Source organism: Gymnodraco acuticeps, unplaced genomic scaffold (genome assembly GCF_902827175.1).
Source record: "Gymnodraco acuticeps unplaced genomic scaffold, fGymAcu1.1, whole genome shotgun sequence".
NCBI classification, from domain to species: domain Eukaryota; kingdom Metazoa; phylum Chordata; class Actinopteri; order Perciformes; family Bathydraconidae; genus Gymnodraco; species Gymnodraco acuticeps.
Window position 1 is genome coordinate 442,604 of NW_022992206.1, and position 26,686 is coordinate 469,289.

A 26,686-nucleotide genomic window follows, 5' to 3' on the forward strand; every position below is an offset into this window, starting at 1 on the left:
TGTGTTATATAGGTTTTTGTGGAGGTAAATTGATGGCAAAGGCTACAATTCTAAAGTTCCCCCTAGAGGGAGTTTCTCTCCCACACACCCTGCCTGAAATGCCTCCATTGGACACCTTTGTTTACTTCAAATATGTGATATCACTATGTAACAGTTGCACTTATATTGGCTAGTAAAAATACTAATATGACCATGAACATGAGCAGAATAAGTCATTGTTAAAGGAGTGGTGCACTCTGGGGAATATCTTGGGCACTTTCACTGCATCATGTCCTTGATAAGAAAGCAACACATGTGTTATCAGTCGCCCCAAGGAATATATATAAGTGAGACAGGCAGCCAGCCCAGATCCCTGCATGTGTAGATGTCACAGCCTGAAGAGAAAACTTAGCCCTCCTCAGCACCTCCACAATCATCTGTGCATAGTTAAGCACACACATGACAGCATAGTAGATAGTGGCATACAGATGAGGAAAAGAGAGATAAAAAGACGTGGGGATTTCTGTGGGTCGAAAGAGGGCAGTTGTTCTCCTGTGAAATCTCTTTTCTGAGCAGCTTTCTCCATCAGGCGCAGTCCAACATTAAATATCAACAAACACTGACCTACTTAACTGTAGACAAATAAATAAATAAATAAAATGACTGCTGAAAGCTTACAAGAAACGACAGATTCTCCCTATATATGTGAAGCGTTGCAGTAGAAGATATACACTGTCAGCTGTCTGCATTGATTTCCCTCTAGGGAAGTCGATAGGCAGTACACACAAGAAGGTTTAAATTAAAGTGCACAAAATCCAGATTTTGAAATGGACAAAGGTAACTTTTAGTTTTGTGTTACTGCATCATAATGGCCCCATCTTTAAAACAAAGTCTTGTCCTGAGGTTGCACTTCATTATGGTGATCTGTTACTTCAGGTCTAGACAGGCTTGAGCTGAATACCAACCTAGAAGCTGAATACTAATTACCAACTTGCCTGATAATCATGCATAATAGTTACATATTTGCAAATGAGAAAGAGATATTAATTACTATTCAGATTCACACAGTGAGCCCTGACATTGTTTCAGTCACAAAGCATACTGATTGCGAAGCTGCTTTTGTGAGTGCAACATTTCTGCTCAAGCTGTTAGGAAAGTCAACCCACTGTTGTTGCAAAGTCCTGCCTGGTTCTGGTGACTACAGTATGGTGTGTGATCTGATGGAACAATATGTACAGAAGTCCGATATCAGCACTGAACAAGTGCAATAAATCACAGGTTTGACTTGTAAATGTATTCTCCGGACTTCCCTTCAATCTTTAAGCCACTCACGTTTGATCGCCTGTCGTAGTTTCACCATCACTGTTAAAATGCATGAGGGGTTAAGAGATGCACATTATTCTCTGAGTAGATTACCATCAATTTAGCTGTGTCTCTAAGAAAGAGAGATTGTATAGGGAATGAGGGAGTAAGTGATTGACTGATCACCTGATGTCAAAATACAGTATGTGAGTGAATATATATGAGGAACATCAAATCCATGAAGCATACAGATCATAACTCCATCTACAAGCTGGGAAGTAAAGCTTCAATACTTCATTAACTCCTCCCAACCAGAGGCTCATTTGAATTTCCACTGTCAATTTGCCAATCATTTTCATCCAAAGCATATCCCTACTCCACATTCCTCCATGCTTTTTGGGTTAGCTGCATCCTTAAAGGCAATACAGAGACATTGAAAAATAAACTTCAAAGAGAGTCAATCAATGGGCAACGGAGCCTGTCACTTTGGCCAGAGAAATTCCATCAGGGTCCATTCATCAGGTCTGACTCCAGAGATTAGCCCCCGCCTCACTGTGGCGACTCAGGCCTGGGGGACACAAACTTACTTTACTCAGATTGAGGCCCTCCACTGCCTCAGAAGAGCTACCTCATATATCTTGCCACAGAGGTTAAAGTCAACAGAACTGCTGCTGACTTCTCTGTATGCTGAAGCAGATCTCCTACCCTCTTCACTCAGGAGAAAACAGTTCAGACAAAGAGGCACTGTACTGTAACACTCCCGATAACATAACACATCTCTTGCATTTTTATTAATATCCTCTGGGCATTTATGTGTAATGCATTATTATAACTAAATGCCTTATCACAAGGACTTCAAGAATGCAATAACCTGGAACTTGTAATACAGAGATGCTGAATATATTAGTTTCCCTGCTACCACTGCTAACTGTGTCAGTGTGGGTAGGTTAGCATTGCAATATAACCATTTTGGACTCATATCGACAGTTTTACCAAAAGGTAGGATGTTTTATCAGCTTTCTTTATTACAAGCATTATTATAAGTTGTCATAACCTGTCTCCTATTCAACCAAAAGTACCACTCAACCACCAAAAGTTAATTTAAAGATTTGGGTGTTATGCTAGTAGCGGCTAACGTAGCCTCAAGTGGGCAACGGGTTTGTTTTTTCAAACAAATTATGGAATAGTCCTCGCAAGACCTATAAACAGACTTTGATGTGTGAAATGTAGGAATATTTATGAGAAATAAAGCACTGTGTGAATCGTTATGAGCATGAGTGGATGAATTAGGGACCTTGAGAAAGCTAGAGTTTTGCTAGCCAAGTGGTTTCAGCGCATGCCCTGTAACTGCAATATTCTGAGTTTGATTCCTGCCTTGGAAGCTTTGTTGGCTATGTTGAAAGCCATACCCTTCTCTCCCCCTCACATGTCTACACTTTCCTCTTTTATATAAAGACGAAAATACCTTAAAAGTGAAGGGACTTGTGTAATGAAATCAGACTTGAGGATCACAAAAACCTTTGGGTCAACAGCGCTGATCACATTTCTATAAAACACACTAAAGTAAGTTGTCTGACTTCCAAGTAAACATTTACAATTCCACACAGATAGTACATCTATGCTCAAAGTCTCTACTGCAATTAATACGCCAACATTAGTACTGTACATGTAGAAAAAGATAATTGAAGCACCTTTCATAAGGTCAAATTTAGTATAATAAACCTTATCTAAAGTATTTTCTGCATTTCTCTTCTCCATTCTTTGTGACTTCCTTATCAGCTCTGCTTTAGTCATAAACCCTTATGTCGAAGTAAGAAAGCTTTTAACTTCAACCACTGAGAGCAATACAATTACTTAGTGTCGCAGTCTTCTTTAAGCTCTTGGTTGTCACAACCCTAGAGTGTGCAACCTATAACCCCATAAACTGTTGAGTTTAAACATTCTTGCCACTACAGACACACCCAAACCATTTTAACAGATAAAGTCATTAGGTTTACAATTTGACATGACAAAACATCTAGATGTGAACACTTTTACACACAAGATAGAAAAAACAAAATCAACAAAACCCTACAGGTATTTATTTCTGCGCATGTACTGTATTACATCATGTTATCAGCCTTTTAGAAGTTGTATTTCCACTGCATGTGTGACAAAAATAATACCAAAGTGCCTATGGTATGTATCAGAGAGGAACAACTGCTGCATATCTATATCTGTCCCAGAAGCCTGTGACAGAGGGCACACTCTCTTCTGTCAGGCACCACAACAAGCTGCCAACAGCCACCAGAGGTAGTGGGAAATTAGAGCCACCTTTCACCTGGTGTAACAGCTGAAGGATATGATGAGCGAAAACGAGGGAGAAAACCAGGAGGGAATTAAAATGAACAGATGCATGAAGGTCAGGATTGACTGGTGACATGATTCCATTGCAGATATTAACTCTTGCTGTGTTCTTACTTTCTTTTTTGTGTGATGCACATGCCCTTAAAAAGTATAGACCTGCATGAACCTTGAACTTTTACCCTCTTGCTCACATATATTGCAAAGGATTGTGGGTCAGAATAGTCAGAAAAGCTTGCATAAAGCAAAATGATCCGATACAGAAGGACATCCTGGTATCTTTGGCATACTGCATTTTACATACTCAAAAATGCAATACTACATAGTATGATAGTATACTCTCTTTTATATTGGACTTATACTATTAATAATGGTGAATAATGAAATGTCCAATCTCTTTAACAGGTTAGTCAGACAATATTCACAAAAAAACCATACATTGAAATGTCACATGTTTTTTAATCCTGTGAACCATTGACAACAATTGTTTGGGATAAGCTACATCCGGTTTTAGAAAGACAGGCAATATTTGCTAAAATATATCTTATAAGACAAAGACAATTACAAACAGACTATCTGAAATCCTTTGGATTAAAAATGTAGCGGGGTTCACAATGAATAGCTGATATCCATTTCTGCCTTCTTCATTATCTCTCCTTAAAAAATAAAGTCGGTATGAACAGGTAGAATGAGGACAGCAGCCTGTTTAAAAGTGTGCACCTAGGACTGTTTACGTACACCTGTATTTTTACTGGTTTGAAGTGACACAAGTTCACTTTTTCTTTTTTTCTCAAATGTTTAAATCCTTGGTTTCACATTGATCAGATCAGATTGTTGGCCGTGTCTCTATTTCTGATTCCAGCAACTGTGCGACTAACATGGAGGAGAGAACAGCAGCACGTCAAAGTCTTGTGTTACCTTTGAAAGTGAGGGAAGAGGAAATGGAGGTTCAGAGTGTGCTAGTGAGGGCTCTACTTCATCAGAGATACGAGGAATCCTTCCATCTTGTTTCCTGTGAGTCAGAGAGGATAGAGGGGTGGGAGGAGGGAGAGAGAAATAGAGGTTGAGCTTAGTTTCTCATTTAAGCAACAAGAGCAGAGGAAATGTCTGCAAGACAATTGACTCATCCCATCGAAGAGGATCATTCAACTCTTACTACAACGAGAAGGGCGCTATTATTGCGCCACTGTCCTGATATTATTTCTTAACTCAGGAGTAATACAAATACTTCCTGTCCTTTGTGTTAAGCTTGCCGGCAGATTTTGCCCTCACAGCAGCTAGGTTGAAGGCGATGAGACGAGAGCGAGATTGTGACATAGAAGAGATCAGCTGCACAGATGAAGAGGGAAGTGTATAAACCAGAGGACAATAAAACAATTATAAAAGCAGAAGAAGAAAGAACCCTCGGCTTTCATCTGTTAACCCGCTGCTGCCCTCACCTCTCTTTCCCTGTTCCCCTCGGCCACTTCTCTGCTCAGTGCTATTGGAGTGATTTGCCAGTCCGAGCAGGATTCTGGTCACAGCTTATTACTTCACACTTTGTCTCACAAAACAAGTCAGTTGCAAGAACTGGCAGCCCGTCTGTGCATGCAACCTGTTCACAAACCTGCAGCAGAGGGCATTTCTGAACACTGCTGTGGAGCAAAGACTCAGAACAATAGCACAATCTGATTTATTGGTGAGAATCTATGGTGAGAATAGACACTTGCATATTTCCTCCATTCTGCCATTTTGGCATACATCAAAGTGGTTTGTTATGTGTTGAAATAGGATAAATTACAAAGTGGTCTTTCTTCTGCAGACGGTCAATTAATTAATATCGTAGCTTCCTATCTGACAAGGCTCTGACTATTACAACTGAAAGTCTGAGTAAACAGAGCTGCACTTTTATGGCAGCAGTCTGCTGACCTGGAGTTCAGGTAAAAAGATCTATTTGTAACAAGACAGTAACACCATTCTTTGTTGCCTCTGATCTCTGCTGAATCCCAGGAAATGACTAAAAGAGGCTGTCATATCTTTCCCGCAGCATCACCAGCTTCTCAGAACTGACATTCCTTTAGAGAGAAGCTCTGTAACATCTTTCATATAATGCAGCTGGAAAACGATGAAAAGATTGTGTCAAATGGAGCCTCCAGCCAAGAATGATGCATTCAAATATGGCTACAAAGAAGTGTCTCACTGTGTTTGTCTGTTAGAAATCTGCCTACTTTGTCTTGAGGTAACACTTATTTAACTATGGGAGCAGTTAAGAAAACAATAAAGCAAAAACCCACATTTCAAAACCCCAAAGTATAATTTGATTTAATTACCATTTTTTGTTCTACCTTTACACTTGAAAGACTATTACGCTGAATTCATGCTTCTTTCATCATTGTAGAGTAGGTTGGAGTCACCTGCCCGCTACTTTAGCATGCAGATCATTATCTAAATCTCCCATGTGAGACTATTTCCATAATGAAAGGCAAAGCTCAAAGGTGCAAATCAATCTTGATTTAGGAAAACTCCACAGACAGAAAGATGATGGCTGCCTGACAGCCTGCTACTTTCACTGCTGATGGAACGCTTGGTGGCTCTCATCACGGAGGATGAATAATATGTGGTGGTGCGTGTGTGTGTGTGTTTATACGATCAATTTCTAAAGCAGATAACAGAAACATATCTTGGGGAAGGGTAAATGCTAAGTTTGATTCAGGGAGATATTTCAGGCTGGCACATTCTGATGAATGGCATGACATGATGATATTGTATGATATGGATTTATTAGGTCACCAATCCAAGAGGAACAATCAGTATTTCATCATCTGCTGTGAAGGCACCAGGGTCGGCGTCATGGGGGGTCATTCGCGGGCCATGCCCCCCCAAATGAGTCACTGTGCCCCCCCAACGCAGGGTTGGCAAGCCTTGCCACTTTGCCGTTTTTTTCTTTTTCTAATCATATAAGTGAAAACGTTTCCACTAAAGGTTTTTTGTGTGAAATACATCAGAAATAAAGAATACAAATATAAAACACAGCCTGAGGTGTGCTCACTGCTGCTCTCTGATTGTTGCTTGACGAATGACCCCCGACCTTTTTTTTGTTATCATTACGTGGCTGTGTGTTTAGATGAAAGCCCAGTGGCGATCTGTTCATCTGTTATACTGATTATACAGTAAAGCCATCAAAAATAATATGATATACAGTACAGTACAAGTACATGGGTCTCTGTGTTTCATTCAAGCTCGGCTCTCTGTGTGTGGCACGAGCGCATTTTGTGAGTGCGCGAGCGGTAACGTGGAATGTTGTTAGCATCTGGTTAGCTAGCTATGCTAACGGATATAAAGGGCTGTTTCTACACCAAGGTGGAGGAGAGTCCTCTCCTGTCAGACTGTGAGGATCTTATAACGTCAGCTCAGTGAGGTAAGGACTCTCTCAGTGTTTAGATAGTTCACTTTAGTGTAAGTTATCTCAGTGGGTCTCAAACGGTTTGGTCACCATTTATGTAAGTATTTTCGAGGAATACCTTTATATGATCATTATAGTTATTAAAGAGAGAATAAATAAAAAACGGGTATGAAATACTATAGGACAGTAACACAAGAATACAGTTTAAAAGGGGAATGATTAGTAAAATATCCATAAAGAAAAAGTAAATCTGTGTACAGTTCTGTTTCATATGGATGCTGAGAGATGTAGGCTATCCATAGATCTCTTCATTTTGCTCTCAAAGTGCACCAGATTGATGCATTTAACTTCAATATTTTAAAAATAATCTTCCCGGGGGAGCATGCCCCCAGACCCTCCTAGAGGAGGTTAGGTCCACCCCCACCTAAAACATGTTCACATGGATAGGATACTAAATACATTTGCACACTTTTATATGGTGGCCTATGTCCATATCAAATCAAATCAAATCAAGTTTTATTTATATAGCACATTTTTCAACGATTTTTGGTCGAGCCAAAGTGCTGTACATAGGCTATAATAAAAAATAACCTACAGTAAAGACACTTTACAGCAAATACAACAGCACAGTTTGTGCAGAATATCAGTATGAGAAAACGACACCCTCTGTCCTTATATGTTTCTGTTTTGGTGGTCGTGCCAGCCACAACCGTGCATGTATGCACAAGTCATAGGTGCACTATACAATAGCACTACACCCCTGCAATGTGTGTGAAAGACAATAGACTTTACAGCATGTTTTTTGAAATTGAAGTTGCGTTGGTGTTTGTGTGTTGGTTGTTGACGGCAGTGTGTGCCCCCCCTTGGTAAATGATTGCCCCCCCATTCGATTTGTTCTAGAGCCGACCCTGGAAGGCACTAAGGCACACTGGTGCAGTAGATTAATTACACCGCACAGTCTGGAGTAATGGTTGTTAACTTTTTACACAGCTTTGCTAAATACTCACTTCTAATTGGTCATTTTCAACATCCTACACGCAGTGGTCGCCAACCAGTCGATCGCGATCGACCGGTCGATCGCGAGTGTGGTGCGGGTAGATCGCGGACCGTTAAAAAAAGTAACAACATAAAGAAAAATTTAATTAAAATAATAATACGTTTTTAAATGTAAACCTATCATCCACCACCCCGTTAGCAGGTGCCACTTGATTGACGTATATTTGAGACACCTCAATAATATAATACATTAACCGTGCTTTACGTGAACCTCATCATGACACATGAGAGGACGGCAGGACTGCAGTTTCCCGTGTTCAGTGAATGCAACAGAGGCAAGTCACCAGACCAATCAGAGAGTTGCATGGAAATACACGTGTGCTTGTGTCATTCAAGCTAGGCTCTGTGTGTGTGTGGCAATAGCACGTAAGTGAGAGAGAGAGGGAGAGAGAGGGAGAAAGGGAGAGAGAGGGAGAGAGGGAGAGAGGGAGAGAGGGAGAGAGGGAGAGAGAGGGACCGGTGCTAGCGGGGACCGTGATGTTAGCATCTGATTAGCTAGCTGCACTAACGGACATAGGAGATGTTTCCACAACAGGCTGGAGGAGAGTCCTCCCCTGTCAGACTGAGGGGCTCAGGTGAGCTAAAGCAGTGGTTCTCAAAGTGGGGTCCGCGACCCCCCGGGGGTCCGTGGCACTCTGCCAGGGGGTCCGTGAAAAGTTTTCAGATTCATTAATTTAAATTATCATGATATCATTTTTTTTTTTTTTCAACAAATAATCTTTTTTTTTTTTTAATCTAAAATATTTCATAGATTACGTTCAAATCTAACAAATAGATACATTTAAAAATCAAGCGCGTTACCGTGGAAACAACAATAACTGTTACGTCAGTCAAAGAGCGCCGCTGCAAGTATCATAGATATATAACACGGCTAGCATACTACGAAGATGGACAGATTTTTAAAACGACCGGTTACGGCTACAAATGAAGTAAATGAAAACAGACAGGGTCCACAGAAAACTACCGGTATGCTTAGTCCTAACTTACTTTAGTTACTGTACTGCAAAAAGCAGACGGCTGCGCTCAACACACAGACTCAAAACCATGGACACACTGGCACATAAGTTACATAAACAATTTCTAGGCCTAAATTGCATAAGCTACAGTATTGCAACTAAGCAGACAGTTTGTGTCTCTATAACTCTAGACTATCTGCGCTATCTCCTCCATCTCTCTAGCTCTATCTCTCTAGCCTCTCTATCTCCTCTCTCTCTCGTCCTCTCTCTCTCTCTCTCGCTCTCTCTCTCTCGCTCTCTATCCTCTCTCTCTCTCTCTCTCTCTCTCTCTCTGTGTGTGTGTGAACAAATTGTAATTTAAAACACATTTCCTACATGTCTACACCACTTTGCCCTCTTTGGATTTAATCAAGAAACATTAACCCTGTATAATGTTAACCAAAACTGTAAAATTATGTTATATTACTAAAAATGTATTATTGGGAATCGCGAGAAGTTTCAGAGCGACAGAGACACAGAGCGTCCCCGTAACCATGGTAACTCACTCTCACTCCTGCCTGGTGCGCATGGCGCGAGAGGAGAGGGAGAGACGCAGAAGTGAGACTGATTACTTTGAGCAACATGCATGGGAATAAGTTACAATATAATACATTTGTGTATATTTCTCGCTATTCAGATGGTTATGGTGCTGCTGTTGCGCAATGTGCAGAAGTATCTTCTTTTCGCACCATGACATTATCAGTTATGAATTTGTTTTTCACTGCTTGAGAAAACGGACTCTCAATTGTGTGAGAGTTGGCAGCCCTGTGAACTCGCTTGACATTATTATGTATGAAACTGCCAATCAGATTGATTTACTTATTAATCGAAGGTGCCGGAACGCTGTTCTGGATCGTTCCGGCCCACTTTAACCCCTGTGTGTGTGTGTGTATGTGTGTATGTATGTGTGTGTGTGTGTGTATGTTCTGAAATGCACTTCAAATGATCACTTTTCTCTTGATTTCCCTTTGATATTTTCTTTAGGTACAGTGTTACTTGCAGCTAATTGATTGATTGTTTTATGGGTATTCTGTGTTGAGATGGTGCAAATATTTGTAATACATATCCAATATCTTTCTAATACATTTCTCTTGTGTTGTTCTTTCACATAACTAAGACTATAGAAGTGTAAAAAATAGGCTACGTCAGATTATTCCAAGGGACATACAAGTCAAATCAAGTACATTTTTATTTATATAGCCCAAAATCACAAATCAGAATGAGGGGGTCCTTGGTGTATTCTCTATCTTGTAAGGGGTCCTTGGCTGAAAAACAATTGAGAACCTCTGAGCTAAAGGACTCTCTGAGTGTTTAGAACAGTTTTGTCACAAATTATTCAAAAGATTATTTCCGCGGCACACCTTCATATGATCATTATAGTTATACAAACAATAAGAGAATAAATGAAAAACAGGTATGAAATACTATATGGCAGTAAAACAAGAATACAGTTTAAAAGGGGAGTGATTTGTAAAATATCCATAAAGAAAAAGAAAATCTGTTTACAGTTCTGTTTCATCTGGGTGTTGAGAGAGGTATCCATAGATCTCTTCATGTTGCTCTCAAAGTGCACCAGATTGATGCTTTCAACTTCAATATTTAAAAGATAATCTTCCCGGGGGAGCATCCCCCCAGACCCCCCTAGAGGAGGTGAGGACCTAGAGGAGGTGAGGACCCCCCTAGAGGAGGTGAGGTCCGCCCCCCACTCATAAAAAATAGCACTTTACCCCTGCCTATATGCCGTGAGCTGATTATGGAGCCTTCATTGTAACAGTCATTCAGATGCAATTAGCCTAAAAAAGGCCTCAAATTGGAAGCACTGTCTGGGCCGTCTTTTTCACTCAGATCTGCAATAGGTAGATCTCGCCTTTCACCTACGTAGGCCGAGGTCGGTGATCTTGGGTTGAAAAAGGTTGGTGACCACTGTGACCTACAGATTATATATATTTTATAGTAGACTGCTGCTTTGGACGCAGTTTGCCCTCTTAACCCATATTTTGTAAGCAAAATCATTAAAATAATTTTAAATTGTGTAAAAAATTGTTGATTTCTTTAAGATAGGCTTGATATAAACTTGATAATCTACAGCCAAATGATTCAAGACCCGTCTTGCTCGCAATAATAACAACTTCATTATCCCTCAGTTATCTCATCTCACAACATAGAAATCTGTTTTTCTTTCACAATACTGATACAAATCCTGTTGTCTTATCTACCCACTCCATCAGTTAACCAAAAATAAATATTGTAAATTGAAGGGGCCCTATTATGCTTATTTTCAGGTTCATAATTGTATTTTGTGTCTCTACTGTGACATGTTTACATGCTTTAATGTTCATAAAGGTCTTTTCTCCTACTGCCTATGCTGCAGCACCTCTTTTCACCCTCTGTCTGAAACCAGAGCCCAGTCTGCTCTGATTGGTTAGCTGGCCACCTGTGTTATGATTGGTCAACCACTTAGACATTTATCGAAATTGTCACATAGCATATCACATACAATGTGTGGAGCGATAGCCAATAGATAGCCAATAGAAGCAAAAGTGTTACTAGTGATGTCACTATGTTACCGAAGTAAACAAATTAGTCCAATCGAGGTGTTTCAGGCACGGGGTGGGGGGGTGGGGGGCTAGTGCGTGGGGAGAAACTCCCTAGAGGGAACTTTGGGATTTTAGCCTTTGTAGACCCTTTACATGCACAAACCTGTAATTCACCTTTAGATATATCTTTTGTGGATTCTGTCATTTTGGAATCACTAGCATTCCCTAAAGCCCCTGTCACACTGTCCCGAAATTGACACCCGATGGACACACGAATATGGAATTGTGAATTTCGCACGAAGATGGCCGAACCACACACGAAGGCAACATTTACATTACATTTAAGACATACAACTGCAATTAAAGTACCAAAAACAATTATGTTACAGTACTATGATACTGTACTGATATCTTCAGACTTTGTTCTTTACTTTATCCGTCTTTATATATATAAAGAAAATATTACGTTTTCTCCGTAATGTTGTTTCCATAGCAACAACAACTTCCTGTCAACTCTCCTTCAAAATAATATATTATATCCTTTTCAGTTTCACAGAACACAAATTGGGTTATTTACATAATATGTTTACATGATTTTGTTGTGCAATAAAACAACCCGATGGACACACGATAAAGGAAATGTTCAAATTCGGCTGTGATCGTAGCAACATCGAGCCATTCGTGAGGGCATCTTAAGCCAGTCGTATTACCGCCGGTGGAGTTTCTCAGGCTCCAGCAGCAACTTCGTGAGCGGTGGCAAAATCTTTGGCATGCCAAAAAATTGCCGAAGGACCTTGCGAAGGTTCATTTTCGTGTTGAATTTGTCTGTCAATTTTGCCCTTTGTAAGGCCATCGTGAGGGCATCTTGTTATCATCGGTGCCATCGGGCATTCGCCCCGATCAGAGTGAGGGTGAATGCACCGATGATAACACGAAGATGACACGATTTGACAAGATGCCCTCACGAGTGCCTTACGAAGTTGTCGCTCACGAAGTTGCTGCCGGAGCCTGAGAAACTCCACCGGCGGTCATACGATGGCTTAGATGCCCTCACAAATGTTGCTACGATCACAGCCAAATTTGAACATTTCCTTTATCGTGTGTCCATCGGGTGTTAATTTCGGGTGTCAATTTCGGGACAGTGTGACAGGGGATTTAAGCCTGCATCACACTGTCCCGAAATTGACACCCGATGGACACACGATAAAGGAAATGTTCAAATGTGGCTGTGATCGTAACAACATCGGGCCATTGGTGAGGGCATCTTAAGCCATCGTCTGACCACCGGTGGAGTTTCTCAGGCTCCGGCGGCAACTTCGTAAGGCACTGGTGAGGACATCTTGTCAAATCGTGTCATCTTCGTGTTATCATCAGTGCCATCGGGTATTCTCCCTCACTCTGATCGGGGTGAATGCCCGATGGCATTGATGATAACAAGATGCCCTCACGAGTGCCTTACGAAGGGCAAAATTGACACACAAATTCAACACGAAAATGAACCTTCGCAAGGTCCTTCAGCAATTTTTTGCCACCGCTCACGAAGTTACTGCCGGAGCCTGAGAAACTCCACCGGCGGTCATACGATGGCTTAAGATGCCCTCACAACGGCCCGATGTTATTACGATCAGAGCCGAATTTGAACATTTCCTTTATCGTGTGTCCATCTGGTTGTTTTATTGCACAACAAAATCCTGTTAACATATTATGTAAATAACCCAATTTGTGTTCTGTGAAACTGAAAAGGATATAATATATTATTTTGAAGGCGAGTTGACAGGAAGTTGTTGTTGCTATGGAAACAACACTATGGAGAAAACTTAATATCTTCTACACTGAACAAAAATATAAACGCAACACTTTTGTTTTTGCTCCCATTTTTCATGAGATGAACTCAAAGATCTAAAACATTTTCTATATACACAAAATAACCATTTATCTCATATTGTTCACAAATCTGAAAAAATCTGTGATAGTGAGCACTCTCCTTTGCAGAGATAATCCATCCCACCTCACAGGTGTGGCATATCAAGATGCTGATTAGACAGCATGATTATTGCACAGGTGTACCTTAGGCTGGCCACAATAAAAGGCCACTCTGAAACGTGCAGTTTTGCTTTATTGGGGGGGTCTGGGGGGGTCCGAAAACCAGTCAGTATATGGTGTGAGGGGTAGGATTAGGGTTAGGGGTAGGGTTAGGGTTAGGGTAATGTTGTGAATCGAGTGGCCTGTGTTCGTCGTCCATAACATACGCCTGCCCATACCATAACCCCACCACCACCATGGGCCACTCAATTCACAACATTACCCTAACCCTAACCCTACCCCAAAATTGGTGATCGGAGCATCCCTAATTATGTATATAAAGAGCACACTATCTCTCCTATTCCAAACTTACAGACATCTAGTTATATATATATATATATAACCAACTGTTTTATACAGCTAAATTAAATTATCTGATGTTTTCAAGGGATCTGGTCAATGTCAAGGGTCGAGCCCACGCTCAGCAGCAGCCAGGTGGCAGGGTCACTGTGTCACGTCAGATGGATGATTGGCACGCTGTAGGCACATCCCCTGCAACAAATATGTAGCCAGCTTAAACAATGAGATGCCTCTTGCCAAGCTGCACACATATGACCCCATGTGAAGGGTTCATGCTTCAGTCACATCTGGTGAACTACCTTTAAATGTAGGGATGCAGAAAGCCAAGGAAGAAACAGAGAAAGGAAAATAGGTGCATGTCACTTTCTATCTCCTTTGCCGAGTTAGACGTATTGCTCATGCTAATGTTAATATGGTGGGTGCACTCTGCTACCACAACATTTTTTTGGTTCATTATTTCTGACTTCACATTCATTTTGCAGCACTTTTTACCCACTTTTAGTTCACACACAAAAGCTTTTCTTTCTTGATATCGCCAAAAAACGAGATCTCAAGTTGCTCCAGGAACAGTGAGCTGGAAACTTTGGTAAACAAACATTCGGAACATTTTCCCCTTGGTAATTGTAGAAAGTCAAATTAACCTTGGCTAAACATTTAAGCTCAAAGCAATCTTTGAGAAAATCATGTTAATTTGTAATTCATTTTCACTAAAGCCCCTGTCACACCGTCCCGAAATTGACACCAGATGGACACACGAATATGGAATTGTGACTTTCGCACGAAGATGGCCCCGAACTTGGTCAACAGCCAAAGCAAGTATGATGCCTACAGAAGGCCACACGATGGCACCCGAACCACACACGAAAATATGGCCGTAGACTTTACTGATGATTTAGAATGTATCCAGACTTAACGTAAGAGCTTGTGCCTCTTCGGGGGGTGCTAACATTTAAACATAAATTGTATTCTTTACTTTCTCCGTCTTTATATGTAGATTAGAAGATATTACTTATCTCCGTCATGTTGTTTCCATAGCAACAACAACTTCCTGTCAACAGCGTAAACTCGCCTTCAAAATAAAAGCATCTAAATAAAACAGGAAGTTAACCTAAATTACATTTAAGACATAAAACTGCAACGAAAGTAACGAAAACAATGTAATATCCTTTTCAGTTTCACAGAACACAAATTGGGTTATTTACATAATATGTTTACATGATTTTGTTGTGCAATAAATGCAATCTCGATGTCCATCCATCTTCTCCCGCTTATCCGTGGTCGGGTCTCGATGTCATTGTACTATAATACGATGGCTACACAACGGCATTGCACGTGCTTCACGTAGTCGTGTTTGCCTTCCTAAGACAATCGGGCAGCTTCTTGTTTCCTTCGTGAGGCGAAAAATGCCCGATGGCATCGATGATCAGACGAAGATGACACAATTTGACAAGATGCCCTCACGAGTGCCTTACGAAGGGCAAAATGGACACACAAATTCAACACGAAAATGAACGCATCCACCACCCCACTTAACACCAATCTAACTGGATCCATTTAACTCCATGAGAATTGTTTGTCCGTGCTTGAAGACAAACTCACTGTAAACAAGTAACTCTTAGGGGAAAATGAGCTTCAAAGCTCCACGGTGCCTCTCCGTTGCCACAGCCAACAGCTCATCTGACTTCATGCAGCCACCAAATTAGCTTGAAGGCGCTATGATCTTTCAGTCACAATAATAATTAAACAAGACTTATTTGACCTTAAAGGAGATCTAGTTTTTCTTTGAAACGGCATTATAGATATTTCTCGCTCTGGGCTCCAGTACCTTGATTCATTAACGCCCAACACATATAACATTGAAATCATCTTTAGGCTTTAAGGGTAATGTCTCGCTTGGCTGCATCTACACACACACACACACACACACACACACACACACACACACACACACACACACACACACACACACACACACACACACACACACACACACACCACACACACACACCACACACACACACACACACACACACACACACACACACACACACACACACACACACACACACACACACACACACCACACACACACACACACACACATTTGTTTGAGATGCCAGTCAGCCGCTTGCTGGGTGGACGAGAGGGAAATGGAGAGGAAGACAGAGACACAGAGAGAAAGTTTGACAAAGGATAAAGGACATAGCTAAACCACAGGCAAATAGCTGTATTTCTATTATTTTTCTCTATCTAATCCGTTTATCTTGTGTTGACTCTCAATCTTTCGACAGTTCATTCCTACAGTATCATCCCAGTCCATTCTTACCTGTCTTTTGTGCTCGAGTCTTTTCTTCTCAACAACTCCTCTACGTATCGCTGCCTCCGAGCGTCTGACTACTGTAAGTCTCTCTCTCCTCCAACACCTGCTGTTGAGGATCAGCCTCTCTCCTGTCAGATGATGCTGAGAGTATCCCTGCCTCTATCCTCCCTCCCTCTCTTCCCTTCTACACATTATCCTGACTGTTATTCTGAAGCAAACACAAACGCTCCCTTTTCTCCATCTCCTGCACTCTCTGCTAATTTCTCCCCTTTGTTCTCTTTCAGCCTCCATCTCCACCTCCGCTCTTTTCTCTTGTCAATGACTGAGAACTGCCCATGCGAAGCAAAGCCGTTGCTTCCTTAGCGTTTGCCTATCCGAGTCTGCTTGTTAACATCCAAATGTGCTCATTCAATACAAAATGCCATTGCCGGATGTATGCTTGAAAGCTAATTTTCCCAAAACAGGGACATTAGCTTATCTGAAAGGCGACATCCAATCTCTCCGTGTCCTATTATCTGCTTGGCTCTGACAGCTTGTTCCAGCTTTATAAAACCTCTTCTTCAGAAATTAGCCTCATCAGCCGATTGTCCATTTGACACATTAGTGGCAGGCAGTTAGCTGAAAAGCTCTCAAATATTGCACATGTTGTAGAATGCATTCACATGGAAAAATCACTTGCTCGGGCAACAGAGGAATAAAGAGCAGGTCAATGAATTCCAGAGTAATCACATTTCCCTAATCCTCGTGCATAGACCATACAAGACATCACTACACATTACGGGCTAAGTCACAAAAAAATGTTTTTCAGCATTCACATGATTTCGATAATGCTCCACCTTTATGCAACAAACAATATCAAATGAGTGTTTCAATTGTATGTAACTCTCTTCCACAATAAGTTCAAGGTAGAATGTACATGCATGCTGCTCACAGATAGACACACTCCTACACAAAGGAGTGCAACAATGATTTCAAACGACATACAAGCTAGAGCTAACACTCATTGTCATACAAGTCTATCCACACACAAAAACAATCAATGCGGGTATAAACAACATTTAAAAATAAATAAATAAATAATACATATACGCCTATATTCTCTTATCAAACGTGCTCCACCTTTTGGAAAACAATGGCAGAGAAGCTCAAGATTCAGAATCTCATGCACATCCTCCCTCCTGCATCATCTTCGGCCTGAAGCATTACCTTTGAAAACAGATTTAGCTGCATGCTAGGGTTACAGTTATAGTACTTATCAAAGTACAGAGCTGCAGAAAATGTAACAGTAGAGCCAATCAATAAGCAATGCTGCAGGTTCTAAAAACATATTGAGAAGAGGAAGTAAGTCAATCCTTTTGGAGCACTGCCTCATGTGTGTTGTGTATTTTGTTACAGGTAGCAGAGCTAGATTGGTTTGTATTGTTTGAAATGGGGTTGAAGTACTTATCAGTAGTTAGTGTATTAACTATGGTACATGTTGTGGCACGCCAACGTTTGAAGGAACAGATTGGACTATGGAAATGATGTTCTGTTGTGTATAGGGGGAAGCAGCAAAAGGTATTGCAGCCACATCAAGAAAATTAATCTATATTGCTAAATTTAGAATATTTTCACAGCTTTACCTTGCTGTCATGCAGCCCTTTATGTTGGAAAACTGAAGCAGATTGTATCAATCTAAACTACCAGACTCTTTTGAAAATAAACTTAAATGTCACCTTGCAGAACAGAGGAGTTGCTTGTTCACCGCTGCTTTTATCAGTAAGTTTGTTTGAGATTCTACGACTCTAAAGGTTTGGGGTTACAATAAATAACTTACATTGTGGTATTCCACTACAGCTCCCAGGGAAGACGCTCCACCACTCCATGATAAAGATATTGTTACCACACGGAGAAATACCTGAACAAGGTTGAACTCCAACAGTTAGACAAGGAGCATGAAGCGTGCAGGTTAAGTACAATTAACACCTCTCTGCCTGGTTCAAGCCTCTGAGCTGCCAGGGGCGGAGCTGGAGATGAAAGGGGACCTTTGCCTTCACGAGGCAGAACAAATTGGAATCAAATCAGGTCAAGAAGTTCACTTAACAAATGATTCGATTTTTGTTCCAAGTGAGTACCCAGGAATCCAAAATTGCAAGAATAATCATACGGTCTGCAACCAAAATAGCGGTTGTTTCTGGTTCATGTCGAGACTCTTCTGACTCTTTTCCACAACATTTTTCGTTGTCACTCTGCTTCCAACATGTCCTCACGCAGGTGGTCTCAATCTAATATCTACACAAAAACCAAAAGAATCAGCAACTATTACATTTACAAGGATTTTGTCATTATGGTGATTACCCATGATTAAAGACAACAAAACGTTCTTATAGAAAAGTCCACCTCCTTTAAAAATGTTGGGTAGCTGCAGGCTCTAAACACAACAAAGGGGGTCGCTAAAACCTTTGTAAAGCTGCCTCTGTGTTGCTGCCCCTCAAAATGAACTGTGCCAAATGTCGAGCAGCACTGTGAATGGATGCAACCTTTAACAATCAGGAAGATGAAGAAAAAGGACTTGTATTTATGAAGGAAGACCATACATCTTGGTTTTGTAAGTTACAGGAAGCATAATTAGATTTTGTATGTAGGCTACTGTTCTACTTTTGAAAAGGGTCAGTGCTGATCTAAAGGAATCAAAAACAAAAAGTCCACAACCTGTCACTATAGTCAAGCCCATACAAGAGCCGTATATCAAAAGAATAGTTCATCAAGCTGAAGAACATTTGCAGCTCTAAAGAAATCATCAAGCAGATAAAGATCAGACTCTTTAGCACTATCATTAAGCCAATGCTACTCTACGGATCAGAGACGTAGAGGAAAACCAAGACAAAAGTACAATCCTCATCACCAGCTGCCTGAGGCGTATCTTGAGAATCCACTGTTCAGATATCATCAGTGACAGTAATCTCTGGCGGAGAACAGGCAAACAACCTGTGCAAGAGAGAAAGATGGGTCGGGCACACTCTGCAAAAACCCAATACCAGCATCACAGGTTCTTTGATATAACCCTAGAGGCATAAGAAAGAGAGACACGGAAAATGTTTGAAAGGCCAGAACAGAATATTCTTGAGAACTGTGGTCAATGGATGATGCTCCATTTAAAAAGGGTGCACGCCAGATTATGTTAATCAAGTATTCTTTGTCATGCACACTTTTGCGGGCCAGTACTGAACACAAAAAAACAACAAAGCTGAAAAAAAACTAGTTTTTGGCTTCTTTCAGCACAATGGAGCAATGTTTGTTTCATGCACAAGCACTTTGGAATTGACATCCAGCAGTTACTTTCAGGAAGAAGGAAAACTGCTTCGAAGCAAACATGGAAGTGAACAATACAGGATCTGGAAAAAGAAAAAAATTACAATGTGTTAAATGCACTTCACACAATGAATAGACCTTAAAGATGACCACAATACATTTGGTGATCAACTCTTAATGTAAACTTGGTCTAATCTACAGTAAATTGTTTAAAACAAAAAAAAACATCAGTTTTAAACAAAGGCAGGAAAATAGGAACTTGATGACAAAAATGTATTTCACATGTGTAGCTTTTGTTGGGCTTGGCCATGGCCCTTAATCTCCTCACAGCTTGAAAGGTGGGAAAAGGAAGCAGTACTTCAACATCGTTGTCAAGACTCCCAGCCCCCCACTGACTCCCATAATTACCTTGAGTTTGGGAGGCCATATCCATTGATGCAGGCAGAAATAAACCTGGACCCACACTGAGTGTGAACCCACAGGACTGTCAGTGGGGAGGGTAGCATATGGAAGACGTACTGTAGCTCATCCACAATTCACAAACACAATAATCGCCTCTCAGACTGCAGCCAAGTGTTTTCTTGTGCACTCTAATTTTGATATGGATCTACTAAAATCAAGATGTGTTAGGTTAAATTTGAATGCAATATTGAAAACTGATTAAAAGCTGGTAGAAGTAAGTCACTGTACTCTTTTTAGGGATGTTATTACATATTTATTTAATATTAATAGCCACAGATGATTTGCTAAAATCCATCCACCTGTGTTCTTAATGTCTACTACTGAATGTATCAAGGTTGCAGCAAGCATTTGCTAGAATATTCGCCTGAAAGGTGGCCAATCAAACAGGCTTGCACATTCAGAGCAACATGATTGCTTTCACACCCACATAAATTGAGGACTCACAATTGCTGGTGGTTGGTGGTTAAAATGCCTTAAAAACACAATCCTGTAAAAAATCACATGCTGGATCACACAGTCTGGCTACACTTTGACATCATTTCAGGGCCAGAACAAATATGTTCAGCTAAAGTAAGCCTTCCAGCTGTCTATAGAGGGAAAAAATAAGAACTACCATTGTCTTGATGTCGTGAATAATCTTTGCTCCAGGGAATAGAAAGGTGCAATTTAAGAACACATACACAATATAAGCAATATTTTCTCACCAATTTCTCAGTAGGTAAACTAAGACAAACTTTCCCAAACAAGTATTTTCTTAACCTAAATTGATTAAATGGCGCATGGATTGAATCTTTGGGGTTTCTGAGTGCCACAGCAGCTAATAGGGTAATTAGAGTCATCATGTGGACCTGAAGGGCTGTAGGAAGCTGATCCAGGTGGGGAGAGAGGTGGCTAAGCAAAGAGCAAAAAAGGGAGAGAAAACAACAACATAGCTGACCTCAAGCAGGGAGTAAAGTAGAGAATGCTCATGAAGAATAGCAGAATAGTTGAAGAAAAGGTTGTTATTTGACATGGCAATATGGTAATGTTGAAGCTTTAACAAACCTGTCTTTACCATTTTTCTTGACAAAATAATGTATCACATTTCATTTAGCTTTAGAAATCAGCTTAGAAACTTGTATTTGACAACACTGATTTAATATATGTCATTGTACAATTGACTAAATACTTCTATTTATGCACAATCTTCATGAATGCCATCAAGCAAACCATACATGGCTAATCACATCAATTGTTCTGCCTTGTATGAGTCACTTTCCTTGGCTCTCTACCATCCTACTCAGTGAGGTATGTACATTGTAGAGCGTCTTGGAATGAGATGTAACAGAGCGTGATTACATGGACGAGGCGTCCTGATGATGTTAAATTGCTACAACTGCAAGCAACATTACTGCCTCGATAACTCAGAGCTTTACAATTAATTTGCTGAAAACATCCACAGTACATTAAGTGGAGAGGTTGAAGTTGTGTTACAGAGAGAAATATACTGTAGGTGTGACATTAATTTTGTACGAATAGATACAGGAACGTGAAGACAGCTTTCAACGTGCTGAAATTTAAAACAGCGAGAACAATTATGTTAAAGAGGCCCCGTTTTTGAGGGTTTCCCTTTCCTGTAGTGTGTTATATATATATATAGGTTTTGGTGCATGTAAATGGTCTGTAAAGGCTGAAATTCCAAAGTTTCTCTCCCAGACGCTCCCTCCTGCCTGAAACGCCTCGATTGGACTGTTATGTTTACATTATGACATCACTACGTAACACTTGCGCTTCTATTGGTAAGTGCTCCAACATATTTTTTGCCACTTGCTATGGGGTGGGACATTTTCTAAGCGGTTGACCAATTACAACTGAGCCGGCCAGCTAACCAATCAGAGCAGACCGGGCTCGTGTTTCAGACAGAGGGTGAAAAGAGGTGCTGCAGCACAGGCAGTATGAGAATAATAAAGAGCTTTTTGAACATTAAAGCTTGTAAAAATGTTACAGTAGAGGAACAACATACAATTCTGAAACCTGAAAATGAGCTTAAAAGGGCTCCTTTAAAAAAAAATCCCAACATGCAGCTGCAGTCTAGCTTGTCTTAACTGAACAGGTGCACTGAGTAACAGGCGAACCCCATCTGTTATACCTCCATCCTCACCGCGCTGCTCTCTGACCGTGTCCCCTGCACAACCTGCACGGGCCACATTGGGTCACAATGTTTTCCTCCCTGAGGACTGGACAGTCCTGTCTGGGTTGCATCGAGAGTCTCTTCCCTGTATAGCACACGGCCAGTAGGCTACATCAACTTAAAAACAAAAAGCCACTCTGGCTCTGAGAAACATTGTTAGAAACACGACTTGGGTTTAATTATTGCTTTATTTTTATCTGGAGTTCCTAAAATGTTCTGTTACCATGCTAAGCCTCTCAACATTATTAACACTAATCACATTCATTTTATTATGCAAGCTATGATTAATAAGATAGAAAAATAAAAAAAGAACTGTACATCTGGCAAGAGTATAGTGCATCTGTATTAATTCAAAAAATGAAAAAAAACTGTAGGATTGGCAGCATTTATTTTAATAAATACGGTTGGCTTACTTTCTCTGCATTGCATTACTGTAAACTTTAGGAAATGTCCTATCATGTTTGGATTTATGCTATTTGGTGTTTAGATTAGACAATTTAAATTGGACTTGCTCGAACCTGCCTGAGGCTGGTGTTCTGTGATCACAGTAGGAGCCATAGCTGCATCTCCAGATGCCTCAATTATCAGAACTGATGGGCATGATAGCAACATGCAAAATGTTCAACGAGGAAATGAGACACGTTTTATCTTTTGGTGTATTATGATGAAATTTGGGTTCAAAGTGGTAATGTGCGATTACTCACTTGAGGGCTTTGATAAACTTTTGTAATTTATGTTTTGGACTAACACTTTGTGGTGTGAGAAAAAAAAACCGAATAATACTGAGGACGGGGGGATGAGGGGACTGAAGCTGCCTGAATTAAATCCAGCCGTGCCAACTCCAGGCAAAGGCTTGTTTGACTCTAAGAGTGGGGTATGGGCAGCCAATAAGCTTAATGTCAGTATGAAAATTAACAATTTGGAATGGAAATGTCTGTTGTTGTCCTTAGCTAAAACTGAAGTCCCAGGGTATACTGGTAGCAGGGTCAAATGAACAGTAAAATGCAATTAAGACAGATGCAGTGACCCGCTTAACCATTAGATCTGGAAAAAAAACGGGGAGCAATGCAATTTTAGGAAAGCTCGCCTGATGGTTAACATTTTACATCAATCAAGAATGTCCAGCATGCCAAATATAAACATCAAGTTTGTCCTCATGACAGTCAACAGCCTTGATCTGCCCATTGAGCTACAGTTGGTACTTCCCCTCCATCTTTGCTTTCCTCTCATGGCTCTGATCCTTATATTAGGAAGAGAGTGTCCATTAACAGCAGGCTGAAGAGGCACAGATGCCCAATTAGAGGCCTCTCAGTCCCACTCTTCCTCATCATTCAACAGTGAGGACACTTCATTACCGCCCAGCTCCTCGTGTCAGTCAGAGGGTTGCTCAGACTCATTGTGCTGCTGAATAGACGGCCGCAAGCCATATCTCGAGCTGTGCATACACATATCACTTTATCTCAAAGAGCAGCCCCTCGAGGAGCAACTCTAACCAAACAAGTTTATTCAGAAATATTTTTTAATTTTTAGTTTGATTACAAAAATGCTGATGTCAGTGTTTTGCTTCATTAGCTGCATCACTACGCAGTAATTACAATTTCAATAAGGCATTCTAAAATGTTCCCCATTTGTGCAGAATCTAAATGTTAAAGGGATAGTGGAAATGGAACCTCAAATAGTTTCGTTTTAACTTATATACAAGCATAATTACGTACCAAAACAATCACACCTGATTAAAAATATATAATAATTGCCTTACGCATGTTAGAAGCACTTTATTGCAGCTTCCCTGAAGTTTTTTAGAAACGAAATGTTCGACTCAGCCAAACCGGAAGTGACGAAAACTTAGGAAGACGATACGATAACAAACCATGGCGTCTATGCAGAATGAACGTGGAAGGGCAAATATACCAGACAAAGAAGAAGGATTGTACGAGGTATCCAGTGATGATAGCGAGTCAGAAACATCCTCTCGGCTTTCCTACGAAAATGTCGTTTTAGGAACTGAATCTGAATCCGGTTCAGTAAGCGACGATGGTGACAATATTGAGCCAGACGATGGACCATTACGTCCTTATTTGTTCGAGCCCGAGCCCGAGGTGATGGTTCACGGCATGGGCAATGGCGAGGATGACCAGGACCAGGCGCCAGATGATGCACCCCTACGCACAAATAATCTTGACTGGTAGGTCCCTAAGCATAGCTCACGCATCTTAAGATCACCTGTAGCCTTTACAAATATTAATCATTGTTAACCAGTTAAGCCCGAAGGTCCCCCCAGTGGACCCCTCCCACAGTTTTTTTTCTCTCACATGTCTCAGGGCTTCTTAACATTTATGAAACTATTAATGTTTCATACCCTTTTAAAGGTAAGAAACTCCGCTAACTGACAATAAGAACAATTGTTAGCTAGAAAAAACACAAGAGTAATACCAAGCCTTTGAATTAGCATTGAGCGAAACAATGCTAACTAATGCTAACGCTTTTTTACACACAACACACGGTGGAAATGCCCTTATATTACTATCTTAACTGCACAAACAAGATATACGATTTAAAGCTGAGACTCCACAGATTCCACACATGTAATGTCATCACTGTAAGACCTCGAATTCCTGGAGCTATCAGCCAGAAAAGAGAAAGTAAACAACATCCGGTTCCAAAAATATTACAATAATTACGTCTTACCTTTTTTGATTTGTGATCAAAAGTTGTGTTCAACGGAATAAAAACGCATCTCAAGGTTAATCCAATGTCGTTGTGTCACGTAGAATTTTTCTGTCGCACTACAGCCATACAAAACACATCTATTCACCATAATAAAGGTCGGCTATTCACATGCAAATGCTATTGAATGTCCGCCATTGTTTGTGCCCGTCTTCCTATGCTCTCGTCATCACCCGAAGATTCCCGAAGTATTTCGTTTCATTGAGAGGGCGCAGTAAAACCAGGCGCATGAAATTAAAAAAAATTGTTTATTATGCTTATTTTTAATAAAAATACATAAGTTAAACCCAACATTTGCGGATTTCCACTATCCCTTTAAGGTCAAAATGTTGACATCTATGACTTTTCTAAGCGCCTTTATCCAGAGCAATCAAGATAATGAGTCTTTAATTAGGAACCCAGTGCTGTGGGCAGTTTTGCACCATAACATAAGTGTGTATCCACCTTTCATAGAGAGCACCTCGTTGTCCAAATAATTCAGGACTACTGAAGTCACATCAACATGAACAGAAAGTGTTTGGTGTGCCAGAGGAGAAGTTGGAGGCTGTTGTGCTCGGCTGGAGTGACGGTAAAGTGTGTACACACACACACACACACACACACACACACACACACACACACCCACACACACACACACACACACACACACACACACACACACACCACCTCCACCTGGCTGGCTGATGATAATGGTGTGATGGATTGGGGTCTGAAGCCACGGTAGTAAATATCACAGGCATGGTGCTGTTTCTAACACAATAGCTTTATGACATACTGTATGTCACAGAGATAGAGAGAGCCACACTCAAGTAAAACTGAGACATGTCCTTATTAAGTCACAACGTTTTCTACAGCCATTGAGCCATATATGATATTGGAACAATACCTACTGGATTGGAGCAGAAGACATTCCAAGACATCACACAAATTATTAACCATTTTAACAATACTTTGGCTTTTTAATCTCTGTGCAGCTACTTATGGAATAGTCATAATGACTCTGTGATTACAATCAGCGAGCTGCACTGGGGATAGTAAGCTGTGAGGCGCCATTAGCATGCACTACAGACCAGAGAAAGCCTGAATCCTCATAATGGAATTCAGCGGGTGTATTCTCCTCTGATGAGCCTGAATCATCCTTGCACCTTCAATTTCCCCTTTCCAGTAAACCCTCCCATTGTCCTTTCCAGACTCATTATGACTCCCCCGTTTTTTAAGGAGTCTGTAGCACATTTGTTATATAATGATGAAGCAACACAATGTTTCTAGCTGCTCGCAAGCTGGCTGAGAGCTTTGTAAACAAAAGGACAAATCCTTCTAACAAAAGAATACCCTCTAAATTGATTTATTGAAAATGAGACGTAAAAAGGAACACAAGATGCAATTAATATTTTGTCTTGCTCTTCGTGTTCTTTTTTAATTTTCTCCAACTCAAAGAGAGCTTGTATCTTGTCCCCTTCTAATTACCCATGCTAATTACAGAAGGTAAGTGTTTATGGAAGCATTCACATGCGCTGGCTTGAATCTATGCCATAAGACGCTGTGCTTATTAGCATGTCTACATATAACTTGAGCATCAAGGCGGTCAATAATGAAAAAAAAAACACCAACAGTTCTTAAACACCTACCTACTAAAAGGACTTGACTCACAATATTGATATAACAATTATTTGAACGGCTGGAACTGCGGCGACAGCCACGTGACTAAAAATGACGGCAGCCAAGATCAAGGTTTTCAGT

The 26,686-nt window shown here is 40.7% G+C and overlaps 1 protein-coding gene across 12 annotated transcripts in view; it reads right to left on the reverse strand.

Annotated features, from left to right (window-relative positions):
* The window catches only part of si:dkey-166d12.2 (rap1 GTPase-activating protein 1), a 145,392-nt gene that overhangs the window by 29,602 nt on the left and 89,104 nt on the right, over positions 1 to 26,686 (reverse strand). For 9 of the 12 annotated variants that reach the window (XM_034205680.1, XM_034205682.1, XM_034205687.1 and 6 more), the window contains one exon: positions 4,543 to 4,636. The exons of 2 other annotated variants lie outside the window; for them this stretch is intronic. Coding sequence is in view for 5 of the 10 variants with exons in the window: in XM_034205673.1 (XP_034061564.1) it covers positions 4,543 to 4,636 (94 nt within the window). In the remaining 5 variants the exon portion in view is untranslated. Of the gene's footprint in view, positions 1 to 4,542; positions 4,637 to 16,302; positions 16,660 to 26,686 lie in introns of those variants that run through there. One more of the 12 variants, XM_034205681.1, reaches the window with a different exon arrangement.